Source organism: Mustela nigripes, chromosome 2 (assembly GCF_022355385.1).
Source record: "Mustela nigripes isolate SB6536 chromosome 2, MUSNIG.SB6536, whole genome shotgun sequence".
Lineage (NCBI taxonomy): Eukaryota > Metazoa > Chordata > Mammalia > Carnivora > Mustelidae > Mustela > Mustela nigripes.
In genome coordinates this window covers 12,889,710-12,907,779 of record NC_081558.1, presented here as the reverse complement: position 1 = coordinate 12,907,779, position 18,070 = coordinate 12,889,710, and the positions used below count along the sequence as shown (strand labels likewise).

Below are 18,070 nucleotides of genomic sequence, written 5' to 3'. Positions count from 1 at the left end.
TTTGCCCACATTTATCCATGCCCCTGCATCCCCATTGTTGCAGCCTTTGTTGGTGCCCTTCATGGGTGCTTCTGCAGTTCCTAGGAAGGCCACATTGGTATGTGCCGCCGTTGTAGCTTTAGTGGTTTTTGTTTTGTTTTCACGTTTCTTACTATCCGTGCATGTTCCTTATAGAAAAATTATACAGCTTTGCCTTAAGGGATAGAACCACCAATAATCACCTTCCCTCAGAGAGCATCACTCAAGGTACAGACATATCCTTCTGGCTCTTTCTCTGTGCGTGTGCACTAGGTATGGTGCACGTGTTTTCATTACGTAAATTGTCTTTGTGCCTTCTAGTCTGCTTTTTTAATCCGAGAATAAATTTCTGTATTTTTTCCTACAATTACCGTTCTTAATAACATTATAATGATGTGCCATGATTAACTCCTCCCCAGGTGATGGAGACTTGCATTGTCTCCAGTGTTTGTCTATTACAAATAACACTGTGATGAACATCTCAGTATGTCATCCCTAATGAATTTTTGTAGTCCCATTTTTTTTCTTTAAAGATTTTATTTATTTATTTGAGAGGGAGAGCATGTGCGCACAAATGTGGCAAGGGGCAGAGGGAGAGTGAGAAGCAAACTCCCCACTGAGCCTGGAGCCCCAATGCAGGGCTTGGTCCCAGGGCCCGAGATTACAATCTGAGCCCAAGTCTGATGCTTAACCAGCTGAGCCACCCAGGCTCCCCTTGGGGTCACATTTATTTATTTTTTAATGAATTAAAAAAATTTTTTTATAAACATAATATATATTTTTATCCCCAGGGGTACAGGTCTGTGAATCGCCAGGTTTACACATTTCACAGCACCCACCATAGCACATACACTCCCCAATGTCCATTGGGGGTCATTTTTAAAAAGAGATTCATCTTGACAGCTTTGGGCTAAGAATCCCAAAGAAAAATGCATCTGGACGACTTGAATCTGTGTTCATTTGTTCATGTGTATGTATGTTCATGTGTACAAGAACTGGGCTCTATATCCCCATCAGCTTTGACTGAGAGTGGTATTAGGCTATTTCGGTTTGTTTAACCTGTTAGTAAGGATGAGAATTCCAGGCTCCACCCAGATAACTGTTTTGTTCTGTAAGTAACTGCAGTTGACATCATGTCAGCTGGCTTTCGCTTGGTCCTGATGGTTAGGGATCTCAACCACTAAGTACTAAATGCCCACTGCTGCTTGCCCTGGAGCACGTTACATGGAGTTGCTGCCAAGGTGAGAAGCTGCACGTTGAGAATGAACACAAGGCCACAGATTGCAGTACCTGCCCTTTGGGATTCCTGTTAGAAATCCCCTTTCGGGGACGCCTGGGTGGCTCAGTTGGTTAAGCAGCTGCCTTCGGCTCAGGTCATGATCCCAGCGTCCTGGGATCGAGTCCCACATCGGGCTCCTAGCTCAGCAGGGAGCCTGCTTCTCCCTCTGCCTCTGCCTGCCATTCTGTCTGCCTGTGCTCGCTCTCTCCCCCTCTCTCTCTCTGATAAATAAATAAAAATTAAAAAAAAAAAAAAAAGTTTAAAAAAAAAAAAAAAAGAAAAGAAATCCCCTTTCGCTTCCTCCCCCTTGGCATCTCGAGAGATGGAACATGTCCCTCCTTTGGTGGGTTTCTCATTGCACTTCAGTTCCAGCTATTCTAGAGCAGAAGTCGGAAACTATGGTTCCCAGGCAGAGCCTGGCCCGCCACCTGTTTTTGTAAATAAAGTTTTATTGGCATCCAGCCATGCGTCTTCAAATACGTATTATCTAAGCCTGCTTTAGTTGCATTCCTGCTACAGTGGCAGTGTTGTGACAGAGACCATCTGGCCCACCAAACTGAAAATGTTGTCTTTCTGGTCCATATATGTGATGCATTTGCTGACCGCTGAGCTAGGGGGTGATAGAGAATCTCGAGGGGCCCTTTCCCCGCAAAGGCACTCAAGTGAAGCCATTGGCACACCTTGTCTACATTTTAATAAACACATTCGAATTTGCTGAAAAATCAAGCCAGCTATTTTCAAGCATGAGCTTAATAGACCAAAACGTAATTTTATTTCTCTTGATAGTTAGGGGAGAGATCTCTTCTGGGCTCCCTGTGATTCTCCTGAGTGGGAGTTCCTCTGTGTCGGCAGCACAGTGTGATAATGAGATCGGCTCTCCTCTGAAGTGGTTGGATTTGAAAAGCCAGCGTGGCTGTCATTAGTGAGGCATTTTCTTTTCATTTCAACTGTTTCATTATCTCCTTCTTAACCACATTTGTGTTTATGAAATATTTGACAAACCTCCCGATGTTTTCCCATGTTGATGAAAGACGTATGCCGTTTGTGTATAAAGCAAAAGGCCTGGTCTTTTTAAAAGGAAGATGTAAATTCTACTTGGGTATTTGTTTTCATCATTCCCTTGATTTCCATTATGGCAGGGAGAAAAGTACTTGATCTGCTTTGAGCCCCTTTCTGAGAGTTGCTGGAAATGAGAGTTTGGTAATAGTGAGCATTCCTACATGGGAAATTGGGTGGGGGAGTCTAGAGCAAGTTAGAAATGCAAAGTCCGTGTTTTTCAATAAGAAAACAGCAAGAACTAGTTCAGAGTATGGCTCTGTGGTTTTCTTTTGACCGGTGGATGATTTCGGATCAGACCAGGGGTTAACAGATTGCTGCCCACATCTGACTTGCCTCCTGTCTTCATGGTCCACAAGATAGAATGGTTTTCCCATTTTTAAATGGTTGAAAAAGGATTAAGAAGAAAATGAGAGGAAACTCCAGTTTCTTTGTCCGTAAATAAAGTTTTATTGGAAAGCTTCCACGCCCTTTCATTTACATACCATCAGTGGCTCCAAAGGGATCTACAAGGACAAAATTGAGTCCTTGTGACAGAGACCATCTGGCCTGCAAAACTAAACATATTTGCTGTCTGACTCTAGAGGAGTATGTGCTGACCCCTAGATTAAACAGCATTTTATTTTATTTTATTTTATTTTAAGAAATCTCATGGGTGGGTCCTGTTCATCTGTGGTTAGTTCACATTGTTGAGACCATTAGTGATAAATGTGGGCCACAAGGGTATTGGTCCGCTGGGGGAGTTGTAGAAGTTATTTTAAAGGGAATAAAGCGTTGGCGCATTTAATTCGAGTTTATTGTGTGAATCAGAGAAAATCATGGAAAAGATGGTTGTGGTAGAAACTAGCAAGATGGCGGTCTGAGCCAGATTACAAACACCTCTGTCCTTTATGGAGAGTGATCTGGAGCAGCAGTTGGCATCGCTGCCCCTCCATGTTCTCATCTGTGAAAAGGGGACAGTGAGGAAGAGAGCCTTGACACGTACCTACCGCCTGCGTAACACACAGCGGGCACTCAGTAAGTGGTAGTATTTTCGCGGCTGTCATTACTTCTATTAAAAAAATCTCCTGGATGGGGATTTGTGAACCTTAAATGAGGTAGCGTCTTAGTCTGCTCAGGCCGCCCTAACAAAGTGCCCCAGACTGGGCTGCCTAAACAACAGAACGTTTATTTTCTCATGGCTCTGGGGGCTTGGTGGACCAAGATCAAGGTGCCAGGAACGCTGGTTCCTGGTGAGGCCTTTCTGCGTGACTGACCAATGGCTGCTTCTTGCTGTGTGCTCACGTGACCTTCCTCTGTGCGTGCGCGCGCGCATGGGCTGCCTTCTTGTGCGCTCACGTGGCCTTCTGCTTGCGCATGCGCATCTCTCTTCGCGTGAGGACACCGCCATATTGTGTCGGGGCCCACCGTTTTGACCTCTGTAGAGTTACCGCTCTACAGACCTTATCAGCACGTATGTTCACTTTGGGAGTTAAAGCTTTAACATAAGAATTTTTAGGGGACACCATTCAGCCCATAATGTATGGTCAAAGATCTGTCCCGTAGCAGAGATTCCGGAGGTGTGAGTTCATGTCCTTGGCTAATAGTATGCTTCGAGGCATTAAAAACTTTAGAGATCTCCCTGTGGTCTAGCAAAGCTGATCCTGACACCTGGTACAGAGGGGTTTTGCCTCCCGATGTTCCGTAGTGCAGTATTTGCCTGGAAGTGGGGTGACGGCTTTGACCATAGCATCTCTGACCATGGTGTCCCCATGAATCCCCCAGGCAAAGTGGGGATTTGACAGGACAGGGTGGGGCACAGCCGGCAGTTCTGCATTTCTGTCAGCTCTCAGGTGATGTCCATGCTGCCGCTGGTCTCCGGACCACACTTTGAGTAATGAGGCTGTCTGTTCAGTGGCCACTAGCCACACGTGGCTATTTCACTTTCCCTGTCAGGGAAATACCCTTACCAATCCCCTGAAATTAAAACTCTAGCCCCCAAGTCACAAGTCCATTTTCAAGTGCCTTTCATGGCCGAAACCTCGAATTGGGCAGCACTGCCTCTAAAAGAGAGTGGTAAGTTTTCCTTGTCCAGAGCCTGCATGAGTTAGTTGTCCTTGGCTACTGTGGCAAATGGCCACAAGCTTTGTGGCTTAAAATAACACAGATTGATGATCTTACAGTTCTGGAGGTCAGAGGTCCAACATGGGTCTCATTGGGTTAAAATCAAGGTGTTGGCAGAGCCGGTTTCTTCTGGAGGCTCTAGAGGAGAATCTTGTTTCCTTGCGTTTTGCTATTCTAGAAGCTGTCTACATTCTTGATTTGTGGCCCCACCCTCTACCTTCCAAGCCAGCAGTGGCTGTGCAGATCTTTGTCATGATGCCATCTGATTCTTCTTCTGCTTCCTTCTCCATTTAAGGACCCTTGTGATCACATTGGGCCCACCTGCTAGGAGCATCCAGAATCATCTCCTGTCTTAAGGTCAGCTGACTAGCACCCTTACTTCCATCTGCAACCTTAATTCTCTCTTGCCATGTATCATCATTTATATACAGGTTCTGGGACATCTTTTGGGATGGGCTGATGTTATCTGGCCCAACACAAGGACGGACAGTAATCACTTTTGGCTTTGTGGACCACACAGCCTTTTACTCAGCCGTGCATTTCTGCTGTTGAAGGGTGAAAACAGCCAGAGACCGCACACACCTGACAAGGCCTTGCTTGCTGTGTGACTCTTTTTCCTTTTTTTTTTTTTAAGATTTTATTAGAGAGAGAGAAAGAGAGCAGGTGAGCACGAGCAGGGGAGCAGCAGAGGGAGAGGGAGAAGCAGACTTCCTGCTGAGCAGATAACCCGATGCAAGGCTCGATCCTGGGACGCTGGGATCATGAGCTGAGCCAAAGGCAGACGCTTAACCAACTGAGCCCCCCCCCGGTGCCCCATCTTTAGCTTTCTTATGGTAAATTGTAAACACACAAAAAGGGTTGTGTGTTGTGCTGTGATTGCCCATGTACCCATCAGGCGGTGGTTTTTTTTTTTTTTTTTTTAAAGATTTTATTTATTTACTTGAGAGAGAGACAGTGAGAGAGAGCATGAACGAGGAGAAGGTCAGAGAGAGAAGCAGACTCCCCATGGAGCTGGGAGTCCGATGTGGGACTCGATCCCAGGACTCCAGGATCATGACCTGAGCCGAAGGCAGTCGTCCAACCAACTGAGCCACCCAGGCGTCCCTCAGGCGGTGGTTTTTAAATCTTATTTTATGCGTTGCTATACTTGACTGATGGTCTGCACCAAACATCTTATTACTCTTGTAATCAGGAAGGACAAAAAACACACAAAGATGGGAGCATCAGAGCATCTAGGAAATGTGAGGAAAACCACCACCACCACGTCTTGAGGTTAAAAAGGAAAAAGCCACAAATAGAGCTTCCGGAACATGTGTGCTTTTCTGGACTCCTCTTCCATGAGCCTGGGAATTTGGCAAAGCTTGGGATGTTCTCAGGGCAAGCAGCAGCTCCAGTTAAATGGGCTGCCTTTTGGATTACCCTTTCCAAATAGGACATTTGCTTGCTCATGTCTCCTGAACTCTCTTTGTGACACTTCATTGAGAGAAGAAAATCTTGTCCAAGCAGTTCGGTGCCATCATCCAGTTCTGAGATTCATGTTAAGACAAATGATCTATGTAGTTGCCAGGACAACATGGGAGGGAGTTCCGGCCAGGGTTGGGGTGGCAGGGCTGCAGTTGGGGGATACATGGTTCCCCCCTGAGTAGGGAGCCCGACGCGGGACTCAATCTCGGGACCCTGAGATCATGACCTGAGCCGAAAGCAGATGCCTAACCGACTGAGCCACCCAGGTGCCCCTGGGGTTCTTTCTCCAACTGCCCTTTATATCTGACTACATGAACAGAAGTCAGAGTCATCATGCCAGGGCTTTACACGCATAACCTTTATGCTTTGGCACAACAGGGGGTGGCCATAGTATTGCCATTATCCCGATGAGGAAATTGAAGCCAATCCAGGGAGGTGACTTTGCCCAAAGTTGCTGGGGTCATCAGCTAAGCTGGCACGAGGAGGTCCCTGACCCTCATCTCCTCTGATGCTGCCGCCCTCCCACCCGAACACCTTTATTTGGGCTCTGCTACCTCTTTGTGGACGTGGATTAGGAAAGCACATGGCTTGTGCCCAGCCCACCTGAGAGACCAGTCCAGAAGCTGGGGCACCAGAGCCAGTTCCAAATTCAGAACTTCTCTTGCTTTCCAGCAGCACGTGCTGTATATGCCATGAAGCCCCGAGGCATCTGGGCTATTCGCTCACTCTTCAAAGAGTAATAATTCTGCAGCAAAACAGCTTGACATTCACACACAACTGGGCCAGTGGAGATTTCAGATGAGCTTTGCCAACCAAATGGGTCTGATGCAAAGTGAAAGAAATTCTTCGGACTTTCCAAGCCATGGGGTTTGGGAATGGTGGGGAGGGGGTCATGGGCCTGCATGCTGAGTCCCCGCCTTGTCCCTTACTTGCCAGCGATGTTGGAGACAGGTCATCGCTCCTATTTGTGTGTCCATTTCTCTGTCTGTGACCCCGATGGCTCCAGACCCAGTGTTGCCAGGGCTTGACACTGTAGGAAATACTTTCTAGATCATCTCCCCTCTCATCACGTTGCAGAACAACACAGCCTGTTTCTGGGATTTCCATTGGTGAGTTAGGGACCTTTTACTGTGGCCCCTGTCTGCTTCTGTTGGTGCCTGGTGGCTTTGGTCTTTTGGCCCTGGTCTGCTCCATGGGGGCATGGCTTGTAACCTGACTGGGTTCACGTATTTTCTCTGCCAGTCTGGGAAATCTAAGCTCTGGGCCGGGGGTTGTCATCCTGTCTAAAATCCAGTCACATGACTTGTTCCTCCTCCTCTGAGGAACAAGAATGAGGTCACCTGGTTGGCTAGTGAGATGAGCAATGTGACAGGAGGGGAGGAAACGAACTGCTAGGGTTGGGGATGAATAAGGCTGGCCAGGAACATAGGCAGCATGTATGAGTGTGACGAGCGGTGTGAGACAAAGGGGCTTCCCAAGGCCAAGGGCTTAAGTGAGATGAAGTTGGGGGGCCCCTGAGTTTTTAGAGCAGGGGGCAAGAAGATCCAGACCCATGTTAGCAAGAGCTGTCTAGAGCAGAAAAAGCTATAAGAGACTGATACTCTATCCTGCAGTTCTTTACTGAGGAAGAAGGGATTATCTTACCTTATTGCTATAGACTCTTAAATAAAGTGTTTATCAAAGTCATTCACTAGAGAGTTAAAAACAGTTTCTGATTTTCTATCTTTGCTTCATAAGGGTTACTGAGAGACCATAACGCTGCGCTAAGCAAAACGATACCCTCTAATCTAACAATGATTTAGATCACTTGATTGAATGATGAGATTATTGGAACATTTCAAAAAACCACTTTAGCAAGTTTTTGGAGGTCTTTTTAAAAAAAGAGGCAAGAAGAATAATTTTATGACTACAAACCAAAAACAGACAAAATTGCTTTTATAGTTTCTAACCATACTGTCTGATCTGTGTTCTGAAGAATTAAGTGTAAATGAAAGAGATCCATAGGTGTGTTCCCATAGCTACTAGGAAAAAAAAAAGCATGGGCTGCAGTAGGAAAGGTGGAATCAAAAGAGAGAGTGATCCTTTATTTCCTTCATGGGTATGTGTGTGTGTTAAGATGAAATGTGCTGTGTTGTCTTTATGTGTGATAATTCGTTACCCGGTACTTACCTGAAGGTCAGCGTGATAAAGGAGATAATTAAAGCTTATAAGGAAATAAGCTGTCTGGACATGTGTGGCACAGATCAGAGGAGAGAACTGTCAGCAGGCGAGATGATTGGGACAGGGCAGGGGTTCAGGGGAGGACAGAAACACAGGGGACACGTGGCCAAAGACAAATGCCTGGCAGGAGGGGCCCAGGAGTTAAGGAGCCATGAGGGCTGGAGAGCATTGTCCAGACTCAGAAAGATCCAGCCTGGAATCCCAGCCGTGCCACTGTGGGTGAAGGGGCCGTGTGTGTCTCTCACTGTCTGAGACTGAGACATTAGCAGCTGTGTCTCGGTTAGCTAGCACTGAGTAACAAATGCCCCCAGTACTAAGTGGCTTAAAACCTGTATTATTGAGTCACAGTTCTGTGGGCAGGTAATTGGATGGGGCACAGTGGGGCTGGCTCTGAGCCCCAAGGGCTTCTCAGCTCACATGCCTGACACCTCCCCCAGGGCGTCCCAGCCTCCTGGGGTTAGACATAGGGGGCTCCATGTTCTCTGTCATCAGGAACTGTGTTCTCCTTCACAGAGGCCTGTGGCTACTACCTCTTGCTGAGTGGCCCTCTAGCGTAGTCACTGGATTCTGCCATGGCAGCTCCCTGCTCCCAGTTCTGGAAAGGACTGCTGCTTCCTCTTTTTCATTTCTTCTCATTCCTTTTTTTTTTTTTTTTTAAAGATTTTATTTATTTATTTGAGAGAGAGAGAGCATGAGACATGGGGAGCATTAGAGGGGAGAGGTCAGAGGGAGAAGCAGACTCCCCACTGAGCAGGGAGCCTGATGGTGGGACTTGATCCTGGGACTTCAGGATCATGACCTGAGCCGAAGGCAGTTGCTTAACCAACTGAGTCACCCAGGCACCTTCTTCTCATTCCTTCTTACGGCCGAGTGATATTCCAGCCCGTGGGTGTTTATTTCATTCATCTATTCACCAGTTGATAGACATCCGGTGTGTTGTACTTTACACCCATTAATAGTCCTGCTGTGGACATTTACCTGTACACGTCTCTGAGTGTAGTTTTCAGTTTTTGATAGGAGCGGATTTGGTGAATTGGGTGGTAACTGCTAGGCCTTGAAGCTTTAGCTTGGACCGGGCAGAACATGGTTCCACTGCATTCTCTAAAGCAAACTGTAGCCCCCTCTTTTCCCCCCACCGAGTTAAGAGGAGAGGCTGACACAAGAACCTGACTGCCCAGAGGGGTTCGTCTGGGTCCTTAGGTAAAACCCTCAGCGTGCAACCTGACACTTCGTAGGTACTTAATAAATGTTACTCTTTTTGTCACGAAGAATAATACAGAACTGGGGCAGTAGGCACAACACTGGCTGTTAGGACTTAGATGGACAGCTATCAGCAGGCCTGATAGTAAACCCCTGCTCAGGATTTTGGAGATTATGGGCACGCTTCAAATTAGCGGTATCTGAGTCCGAAGGTGACAGCTAGAGGCTACTAGAGGTCAGAATAACCCCAGCAATGAATGAGATGAGGGTAGGCACCGCGCGTTCATTCTAGAAAATGTGGAACTTTAGGGACGAGTATTAGAAGTAAAATCACCTGTTATCCTGCCTGTCAGCGATAACCACTGTAAATATTTTGGCTGCTTTCCTTCCAGTATTTTTTCAGGTGCATTGAGTAGACGTACTTGTATAAAACCAAAATTAAGATGATAATGTATATGGTTTATATACTGCATTTTAACATTTTAATATGAAATATGGGAGCATTCCATGTTGTTCAATACTGATTTCAATAGTTAAGATGATCTATCATCTGTCTCTATCTAGGTCCTTTATTTTTATACTTTTAAAGCATAGTGTCCAGCTTTGTGAATTTCTACATGTTGCATACACCCATAAGACAAGACCACTACCCAGGTGGAATTATAAAATCCCGTGGTCCCTTCCCATCCATAACCTTCCCATTTGCAGGAATCGACCCCTAATTTATTTACATACTCTCCTTTTACTGAACACTTGGGTTACTTCTGATCATTTGCCCTTATATTATAAATGATGCTGCCGTCAACTTCCCCTTATGTACATGTTTGTCTACAGTGATTGCTTTCTTTGGATAAAATTTCTAGAAGGTGGGAAATACTGGGGCAAAGGATATGAACATATGGAAATGCTGTCAGACATCTTTCTTGATACTCCTGGCTTTGTCCAGGAGTGGCTTTGTCCCCCCTTTGGGGCACCTACCTGCTCGGACAATACAGTTAGAGCATTGTCTTCTTGGGTCCCCAACCTGTTTCCAGTGCTTGGAAACTTCAAAACTAGATCCTCAGGAGTAGGCTTTGTGCTTCTTTTTTTTTTTTTTTTTAAGATTTTATTTATTTATTTGACAGAGATTACAAGTAGACAGAGAGGCAGGCAGAGAGAGAGAGAGAGAGAGAGGGAAGCAGGCTCCCTGCTGAGCAGAGAGCCCGATGCAGGACTTGATCCCAGGACCCTGAGATCATGACCTGAGCCGAAGGCAGCAGCTTAACCCACTGAGCCACCCAGGTGCCCCTTGGCTTTGTGCTTCTTAATGTGCATTTGTATCCCCTTACTTGAAGACATAGTAAAATTATTTTGAGTTCTCTTGTTTGTCTTTGGAGCCCCTTCATAAAAGCAGTGACGTTTCAGGGGCTATTCAAAACCAATTGAATTTTTTTTCGCATTTAAAATCAGTCGGCCTTGCTGCAAGGAAAGCCACGCGGAACTCTGAAACCCGTCTCTGGGTGCTGCTGAGCTCATCAGTAGGGTTGAATGAGTTAATTCATGAGAGTGTTTTTTAAAAATTCCCATCAGATGTTAAATTCAGAGTGAACAAATTGGTCAGAGTGAGGTGGTGGTTTCTTCGCGTTCATTTTTCCTATTAGTCATCGAAGCCCTCACATACTTTATTGGGGTAAGTCCAGTTACTTTCTCGCCTTTGAATTGCCCAACTCCCAGGGGTGTGGGTGTCTTAAGGGGTCACAGCTGCCTTTCACTTTATGAATGATTGAGTCCGCCTGGTGGGTCCCTGCTGTTGCTTCTTGCAACATATGGTCGCTGTTGAAGATTGGTCCTAAGCAGTTGTGGGAGCTGGCTTGCCCACAGCTTCCTCCATGATGCCCTTGCCTATCCCGCTCGAGCAACTGCCGTTCATGGAGGGAGAATGAGCCCACACCCTCACTGCCAAGTCTGGCTGAGGATGCTCTGCACCCAGGCTCTTAAAGCTACCTTTCTGCCACTTACCATGGCAAGAGCCAAGTCATGGACTCAGTGCCTCTTACTTTTTGAGGGGCCACCTCACTAGGAAGTAAGGCAGCATTGTCAGGGGCATCACAGGCACAAAATATCTTGTCCTTTCAGAACAGGGTGGGGTGGATGTTCTCTGGACCTAACTAATTTAAAGGGCACATTGCTGGGAAAGAACCATTACAACAAGAGGATTTACCTTGAGCCCCCCACCTTTGTATAACTGATAGGAGCCATTTCAAGTATGTCCTCCTTGAAACAGAAGGTCTTGCTAGGTGAACTTCAGTATCTATCCTGGACCTAATAGAAACTAATGTTTTCAAGACTCAAGACTCTCATTGAATGGCCATCTGATTTAATTTTTACCACTATATCTATGTTAAATGTGAAATAAAACTATATCTATATATATCTCTATAGCTCTGTGTCTATGTGCATCCTAAAGTGTATACAGTACATTTAATATTCATTTGTTAAATATTTATGGAGCCCCACTTTGTGCCAGATCTATGGAGATGAACTGCATACCTATGTCTGGGTGTGTGTGTATACAGCTGGCCATGCAGAACTCAGTCATCTTAATGTTGCTTCTTAGTTTAAAAAGAGCAGGTAAGTTGAGTGCTTTCCGAACCTTTGTCGAATGTGCTTCTATGTGATCCTTGATTAAAAAAATAAGATCTTGAACATCTGAGTTAGAAATTGAAAGAAAGGCAGGAGCAGACTATGCTTGGGGAGAGCTTGTTTATTTTGCTTATCTAAAATGAGATATCAAAAATGAGTATCTCCAAATGGGTTGGTTTCCAACCTGGACCACATACACAAAGCATCTCATTCTAGGAGAAAAAGTAAATTTAAGTATTTTGCCCGTGTTTATTTTCTGCTACAAGTGTGATGTAAAACTTTTCACATGTCCAGAAGGAAGCAGCCACAACCACGTGCAGAAACAGCCGTTTCTGCAAATAAAAATGCTTCCCAGAAGCATGACAAATGTAAGACTAACAGGTGTAGCACAGATCCAAGGCGCGCGTGTGGTTCTCATCAGCTAGCTGCCTCCCTCCTGTTTTAAATCTAGGTCTTCCTATAACAACAAAAAAGGTTATTTCTCCGGAGCTGCAGCTAATAATCTACTCAGCCTTCCTTCTCACCCCTTCCCATAACAGTGTTCCTAACAGGGCTTCCAGAGTGAGCAGAGAGCAGTAGAAGAAGGCAGTAAGGTGGGGGTGGGGAAGGAAACTCCTTAGACTTGACCTTTAACAATTATGGGTTTGACCTAGAACTCTGTCTGAACTTGGGCCTCAGTTTCCTCCTTTGTGAAAGGTTTTGTTCAGAGAAGGAGGGTTTCATTTTTCCTGCACCTCCATGCCGAGCAGGGTGGGTCTTTTAAACCAGTGGTTCTCAACAGGGGACATTGGCAATGACTGGACATTTTTGGTTCATCTGACTAGTGGGGAGAGTGCTACTGGCGTTTAGTGGGTAGAGACCCAGGATGCTGAATATCCCCAAATGCTCAAGACTGCCCCTGCAACAGTGATCCAGCTCCAAATGTCATTGGTGCCCAAGATGAGAAACCTTGGCGTTGACACAGGTTTGCAACCCTGGGGTCGGTGGGCTCACAGGGCTGGCTTTGGGGCTTTCCTAGCTGGCGTGACGGCTCCCCCGAGAGGCGCTTTGCAGTCATGTTTTCGTGATCCCAGCACGCGAAGCGCTGCAGACCCCCCGCCTGCACCCACTCCATCTGGAAGGGTGGGGCGGTCTTCGGCGCTCCTGAGGTGACCCTTCCGCACACATTATCACAGGGCGGTCTTGTCTCCCTCGCCCCCAGGAACAGCGATCAAGGAGCTGAGAACCCTCGGCTCGGAAAACTTAGCAGCTTCTCCCGCCCGCGATTCCCGTCACCTCCGTCCGTACGGGGAAGGCTTTCCTCTTCAATGAGGAGTCCTTCCGCCGCTCCTCCCCCAACTCCCCCCGCAGAGGCGGCCTCCTGGAGAGCCCAGGTTCAAGGACTCGGCGCGCACCGCGCGTTTCCGTCGGAAACCTCAGTTCCCCATGGCCCAGCCGAGGGCGGGGACTCGTAGCAGCGGCCGTTGCCCCGCCCAACCGCCTCCCAACGGCTCCCTCCGCCGGGTGGTGGGCGGAGCGTGGTGACGGACCAGCGCGCCTGCGCGCGCATGCGTGGGAGCTACAGGGCGGGGCTCGCGCGCGGCCCCGCCCAGGCCCGGCGTCTCCGCCCGCCCCATCTCCCAACCTCCTCAGCGTGGCGCCGACGCTGCGTGCGGCGCGGGTTACCCAGAGTGCTCCGCGCGGGGGCAGCTCACTGGAGTTTGGTTCTCGAGGCGGCGGCAGCAGCGGCGGCGGCTCCGGTGGCTCCTCCTCCTCCTCTGGTGGCGGTGGCGCCCCGGGCCCGAGCCCCGGCTCCCCTCTCCGCCACCCCGCGCGCCCCCTCCTCCCCCGGCGCCGCGGGGAACATGAGGCTCCGCTCCCGGAGGCCGGCGAGTGAGTGACCCCCGTCCCCCGCCTCAGCCCGCCCGCCCGCTGGCCCGGCCGCTCCCCCCCGCCTCGCCCAGGCAATGACAGCGGCTCCGGCGTCTCCGCAGCAGATCAGGGACCGGCTGCTGCAGGCCATCGACCCCCAGAGCAACGTAAGTACCCGCTGCGCGGGCCGGGACGGAGGCCGCGTGGGCCCGGGACCCTCCCCCTCCCCAGTGTCCCTCGCCCGCCGGGCTTCAGGGTACCCGCCTGACGCCCACCTACCACCGAGGGCCGCTGCCATCTCGGTCTCTCGCCCCACGGGCCCGAGCCGGGGGCAGGTCGGGCACTCTGGCGGCGCTCGGTACGTGAGGCCGAGGCTTCCGTGCGGCCTGGGCGGAGGGAGCAGACGGGAGCTGAGGCCAGAGCTTTCCCTTCTCTCTCGCTCCAGCTCTACGACCCTTGTTGCTTCTGACGGAGCTCACCCGCTTTGCTCTTCCCCGGGGACTCGCGACCCCCTGGAAGTCCTCCTGGCGTGGGGGAGGGGAGGGAGAAAGGCTGTGGAGCAACTGGTGTCCGGGGTATGACTCGGGAGCCTGTGCCGCCTGTGTCTTGGCCTTCTGGGTGATCAGGGAAGTTCTCCTCCCCTCTTCTCCCGGCTGGAAGCACCTTTCCGGTTTCAGAGGGAACCCCCCAGGTTACTTTGCCCTTAGCCAGGTGCCCAGGACGCGTGGAGAGTCCCCCTCCTTGGTTCTGCGAGTGGACATGCCTTTGCTGGATCCCTCTTGGGATCGCTGCTGACCGTAGATGATCTTGGGAAGGGTGGGCTATTACCTTTTTGGCCCTAAATGCCCATTGCGTCTCTAATCAAGCCAGAGCCCCGCTTTTTGGTGTGAATTAGAGGTGATTATTTTGTCTCCAGTTTCTTCAAGAGCTCTCCTTTGGCTATCCCTTCCCCTGCCCGAGGGTCCCAGCTTGGTGGTTTGTCACCTAGACGGTCAGGGTTAACCCCAGAGTGTTGCTTTCTCAGATGGCCTTCCACCGAGGCTACTGTTTGCAGAGGGATCTCCTCTGCCCCCCTTCGTGTGTGTAGGGGAAGACTCACAGTGTTCTCATATTTTCTCCAAGGGATTGTTGGCAGTAGGGGTCATTTTCCCCTGTGGCAGGAGCAGGTTGAGCAATAGGAAGATGTTGTGGCATCCAGGTATGAAGTGAGCCCCTGCATTTGCTGGGAGACCAGGAAGTAGCCATTGAGATCACTTTTTAATATGTTGGGGACCGAAGAAAAACTGTCTTGGGCCAGGTAACTCAGGTTTCTCTCACTGTAGGGTTTTTGTTTTCCCATATGTGAGTTTGACTAATTAATTACTTTTAGCACTAAGCTTTAAACTTGGTGTTTTTGGAGTAATTCACATTGGCTTGTACAATTTTGGTAGAAATTCAGGAGTTATGGTCTTTGTAACACTGATTTTTGTATCATAAGTAATCCTCTTATCCCTAGTCTTGAGGCCCCATTAAGATTAACTTGATGGTAATTGTTTTTAACAAATGTTGTATACATTTTTGTTATGACTTTGGGGGTGGAGTAGGCACAAGCTATATAAAACCTTCCAGAATTTTTTGCAGTAACTGGTGCTGCTGTGGTTCCGAAGATTGAAGTGTTAGAGGATAAAGCAAGTGATGTGAGAAATGGAACCTGGTGACTTTCGCATCTTTTGTCCAGAGTATAATTTCTTGAATTCTACGTGCTTGTTTGCCTTTGGGAGAATCTGAGAGGTTGCTGAGTTATTAGCACTGATCCTTAATGCCACCTAGGAGAGCTTTGGGATCAGGAGGCACTTTGACAGGCAGTAACGATGTTGTAGATTAGGTGGAGCAGTGACCTCAGGGGTTCCAGTGTTGTGTAAGGCTGTAATCTAAAGGGTTCCTGGTGGGGGAGGAGGGAGAGGAGGGAGAGGGGTTAGCCAGAAGAGGGAGAAGGAAACAAATCTCAGGTTTTTGTGTTTTAGTGTATGCAGATATTTTGCATTCGTAGAAGCCCATGGTGGTTTCCATGGGTTGGGCTTCACATTTCTTATGGTTTGTTTTGAGGAACTCCATCACTAATGGGGGTGCATGGAGTTCTGATATAAGTGTGGTGGTGGATGGAATTGGGAAACTGTCTCTGAGATGAGGGATGAAAAAAGTGCCTCCTTTAAATGCCGCCATTGCCAGTGACCATCCGTGAGCATTGTTAGAACGTTTTGACAGGAGCCTGGCTTGGAGCAAACCACATACAGAAACTGGAGCTATGGCAGAATAGGCTACCGGCAGAGATGGTGCAGCCCTAATTCTGCAGGTTCTCTGGATTGGCCTGGACTCATGGGAGAGCAAGGTAGCTCCAAGAAGGCATTGCTGGTGCACAGCTGCTTTTCTCTACTTTGCCCAATTATGAACTCCACTTTGGGATAGTTAGTTGACACATATTTAAGATGCTCATGAAAAAAAAAATGGGGACAGTGTTGAAGAGCCAACACTAAAATTAAACCTCTTCTGAGAGAAGCGACAGAGAATTGTGTCATGTAATGCTTACCTTTATGGGCATGCAATTATGGTTAATAAACTTAGCTTTTGCTTGAAAAATCAATGTCAGGCAACTGACCTAATATCCACAAGTATCTGAGAAGTTAGTGAAGTAACAAATTGACCATCTCCTTGACAGAGGAGTTCTTGAAAGGAAAGTTGTCTCTGTTCACAATTCTAGCCTCTAGGGTATTTGAATTTCAACAGGCTCTGAGTTAATAATTTCTGCCAGCTCAGTAATAAAGTAAATCCTCTACACTCTTTTTTAAAAAGCAGCGAATAGTTTTTTCAGAACAATCTAAGCCTTACTCTCCTTGTGGCGTGTGTCCACCAAGGTGTTAGAAATCCCTGAAGCGCAGTGTGTGCCTTTGTCCCAGCTTAATCTTGGTGGATAGAGTTGAGGACCTTGTCTTCCTGCTGCTCAGAAGTTGGAGTCCGTCCACCCAAGCACAGTCTTCCTCAGCAGGTGATTAGATTTTCATCTCTATTGGACACTCTATTTCATGAAAGTTCGGGTTGTCTTCCTGACCAGAATGTGGGCTTCAGGAACATGGTTTGTTTGTTCTTACTCTAGAGCAGAAGCGCTAGGTGCTTTAGAGTGCTAAGTGCTGGTTAAAATGATGGAACCCTAGAATCTTCCTTTGGCCTAGGAAGCCCGTGTGACTTTAATAGGTGCTGAAGTTCAGTCTTGGAGTATTCTAATTCAGAACTCTCTAGAACTGTGAAGAATACAGATGTTAGTCTGGCATCTGAGAATAGGTCTGACAGACGGTGGCGTGGGTACTGCATCCTCATAACGAGTTGAATAATGGCACAAGGCAGGCCTTGCTCAGAGCAGGTGAGCATCTCTGTAATCAGACCAGAGAGAGGCCAGAGAAGGCACTGAGGGGGAAGAAGGGACTTGAACTTGCGGAAGATGTCTGTGTAAAGAAAGGCCTCCCAGTGGTCAGGATTTCCAGCAGGAAACTTCAAAAACTACATTCTTTCTCACAGTTACGAAGACATCAGGTGCCAGTGGGAGGTGGTCATAGACCAAGAGGCCTCTACGGAGAGATACACAAGGAATGATAATTTTCCTACCTGGGCATTTGAAGATTTAAGATGTTACCTAGCTTCTTTGGGCTGCAGGGTCCTTGTCTATAAAGTGGGACTGGGAACTGGTATATGCACCCATAAAACTCTTTCCAGAATGTGAACCAGGGTACATGTTCTAACATGAATTGTTTTAAAAGTTTTTTCTTTTAATGCAAGGTGCATTCTGTGAACTTCTTAAAATAGCAAAATTCTAACAGAACTCGGCATAGAGATACATACTGTATATGATTTTGCAGCACTTCCGCAGGGTCTTCTGCTTCCCTGCGGCTTCCCTGTAAGGGAGGTGGAGGGAGCAGCCGGTCTCCCCTTCCTGCAGGTGCGGAAGCCAATGGCATGGTGACAGTCAGTGCTGTTTAGTGGGGGCCTCCTGTGACCAGGAGAGGACAAGCTGCTTTTGTTTCTGTTGACTTCATTTGAGGTGACTGCCCTAAAGTTGGGGACTTACCCGTAGTTTAACTGACAGTGTTTCTAATTCTTAATGTCACCACACTGCTCTCAAAGGTGAAGAGATGACTTCTGAAGAGGCCCGAGAGGGTATTGTTCTTGAGCTGGCAAAAAAAGATGTGGGGAGCCTTTTCTGTCCCATGTAAGTTTATATGAGATTAC

General features: G+C 47.9%; 1 protein-coding gene across 1 annotated transcript in view; it reads left to right on the top strand.

Annotated features, from left to right (window-relative positions):
* The first annotated feature begins 13,621 nt into the window (after nt 1-13,621).
* The window catches only part of MED26 (mediator complex subunit 26), a 54,168-nt gene continuing 49,719 nt past the window's right edge, over nt 13,622-18,070 (top strand). Inside the window, exon 1 of the mRNA XM_059389313.1 lies at nt 13,622-13,980. Coding sequence (XP_059245296.1) covers nt 13,909-13,980 — 72 coding nt within the window. The 5' untranslated portion in view covers nt 13,622-13,908. The remainder of the gene's footprint in view (nt 13,981-18,070) is intronic.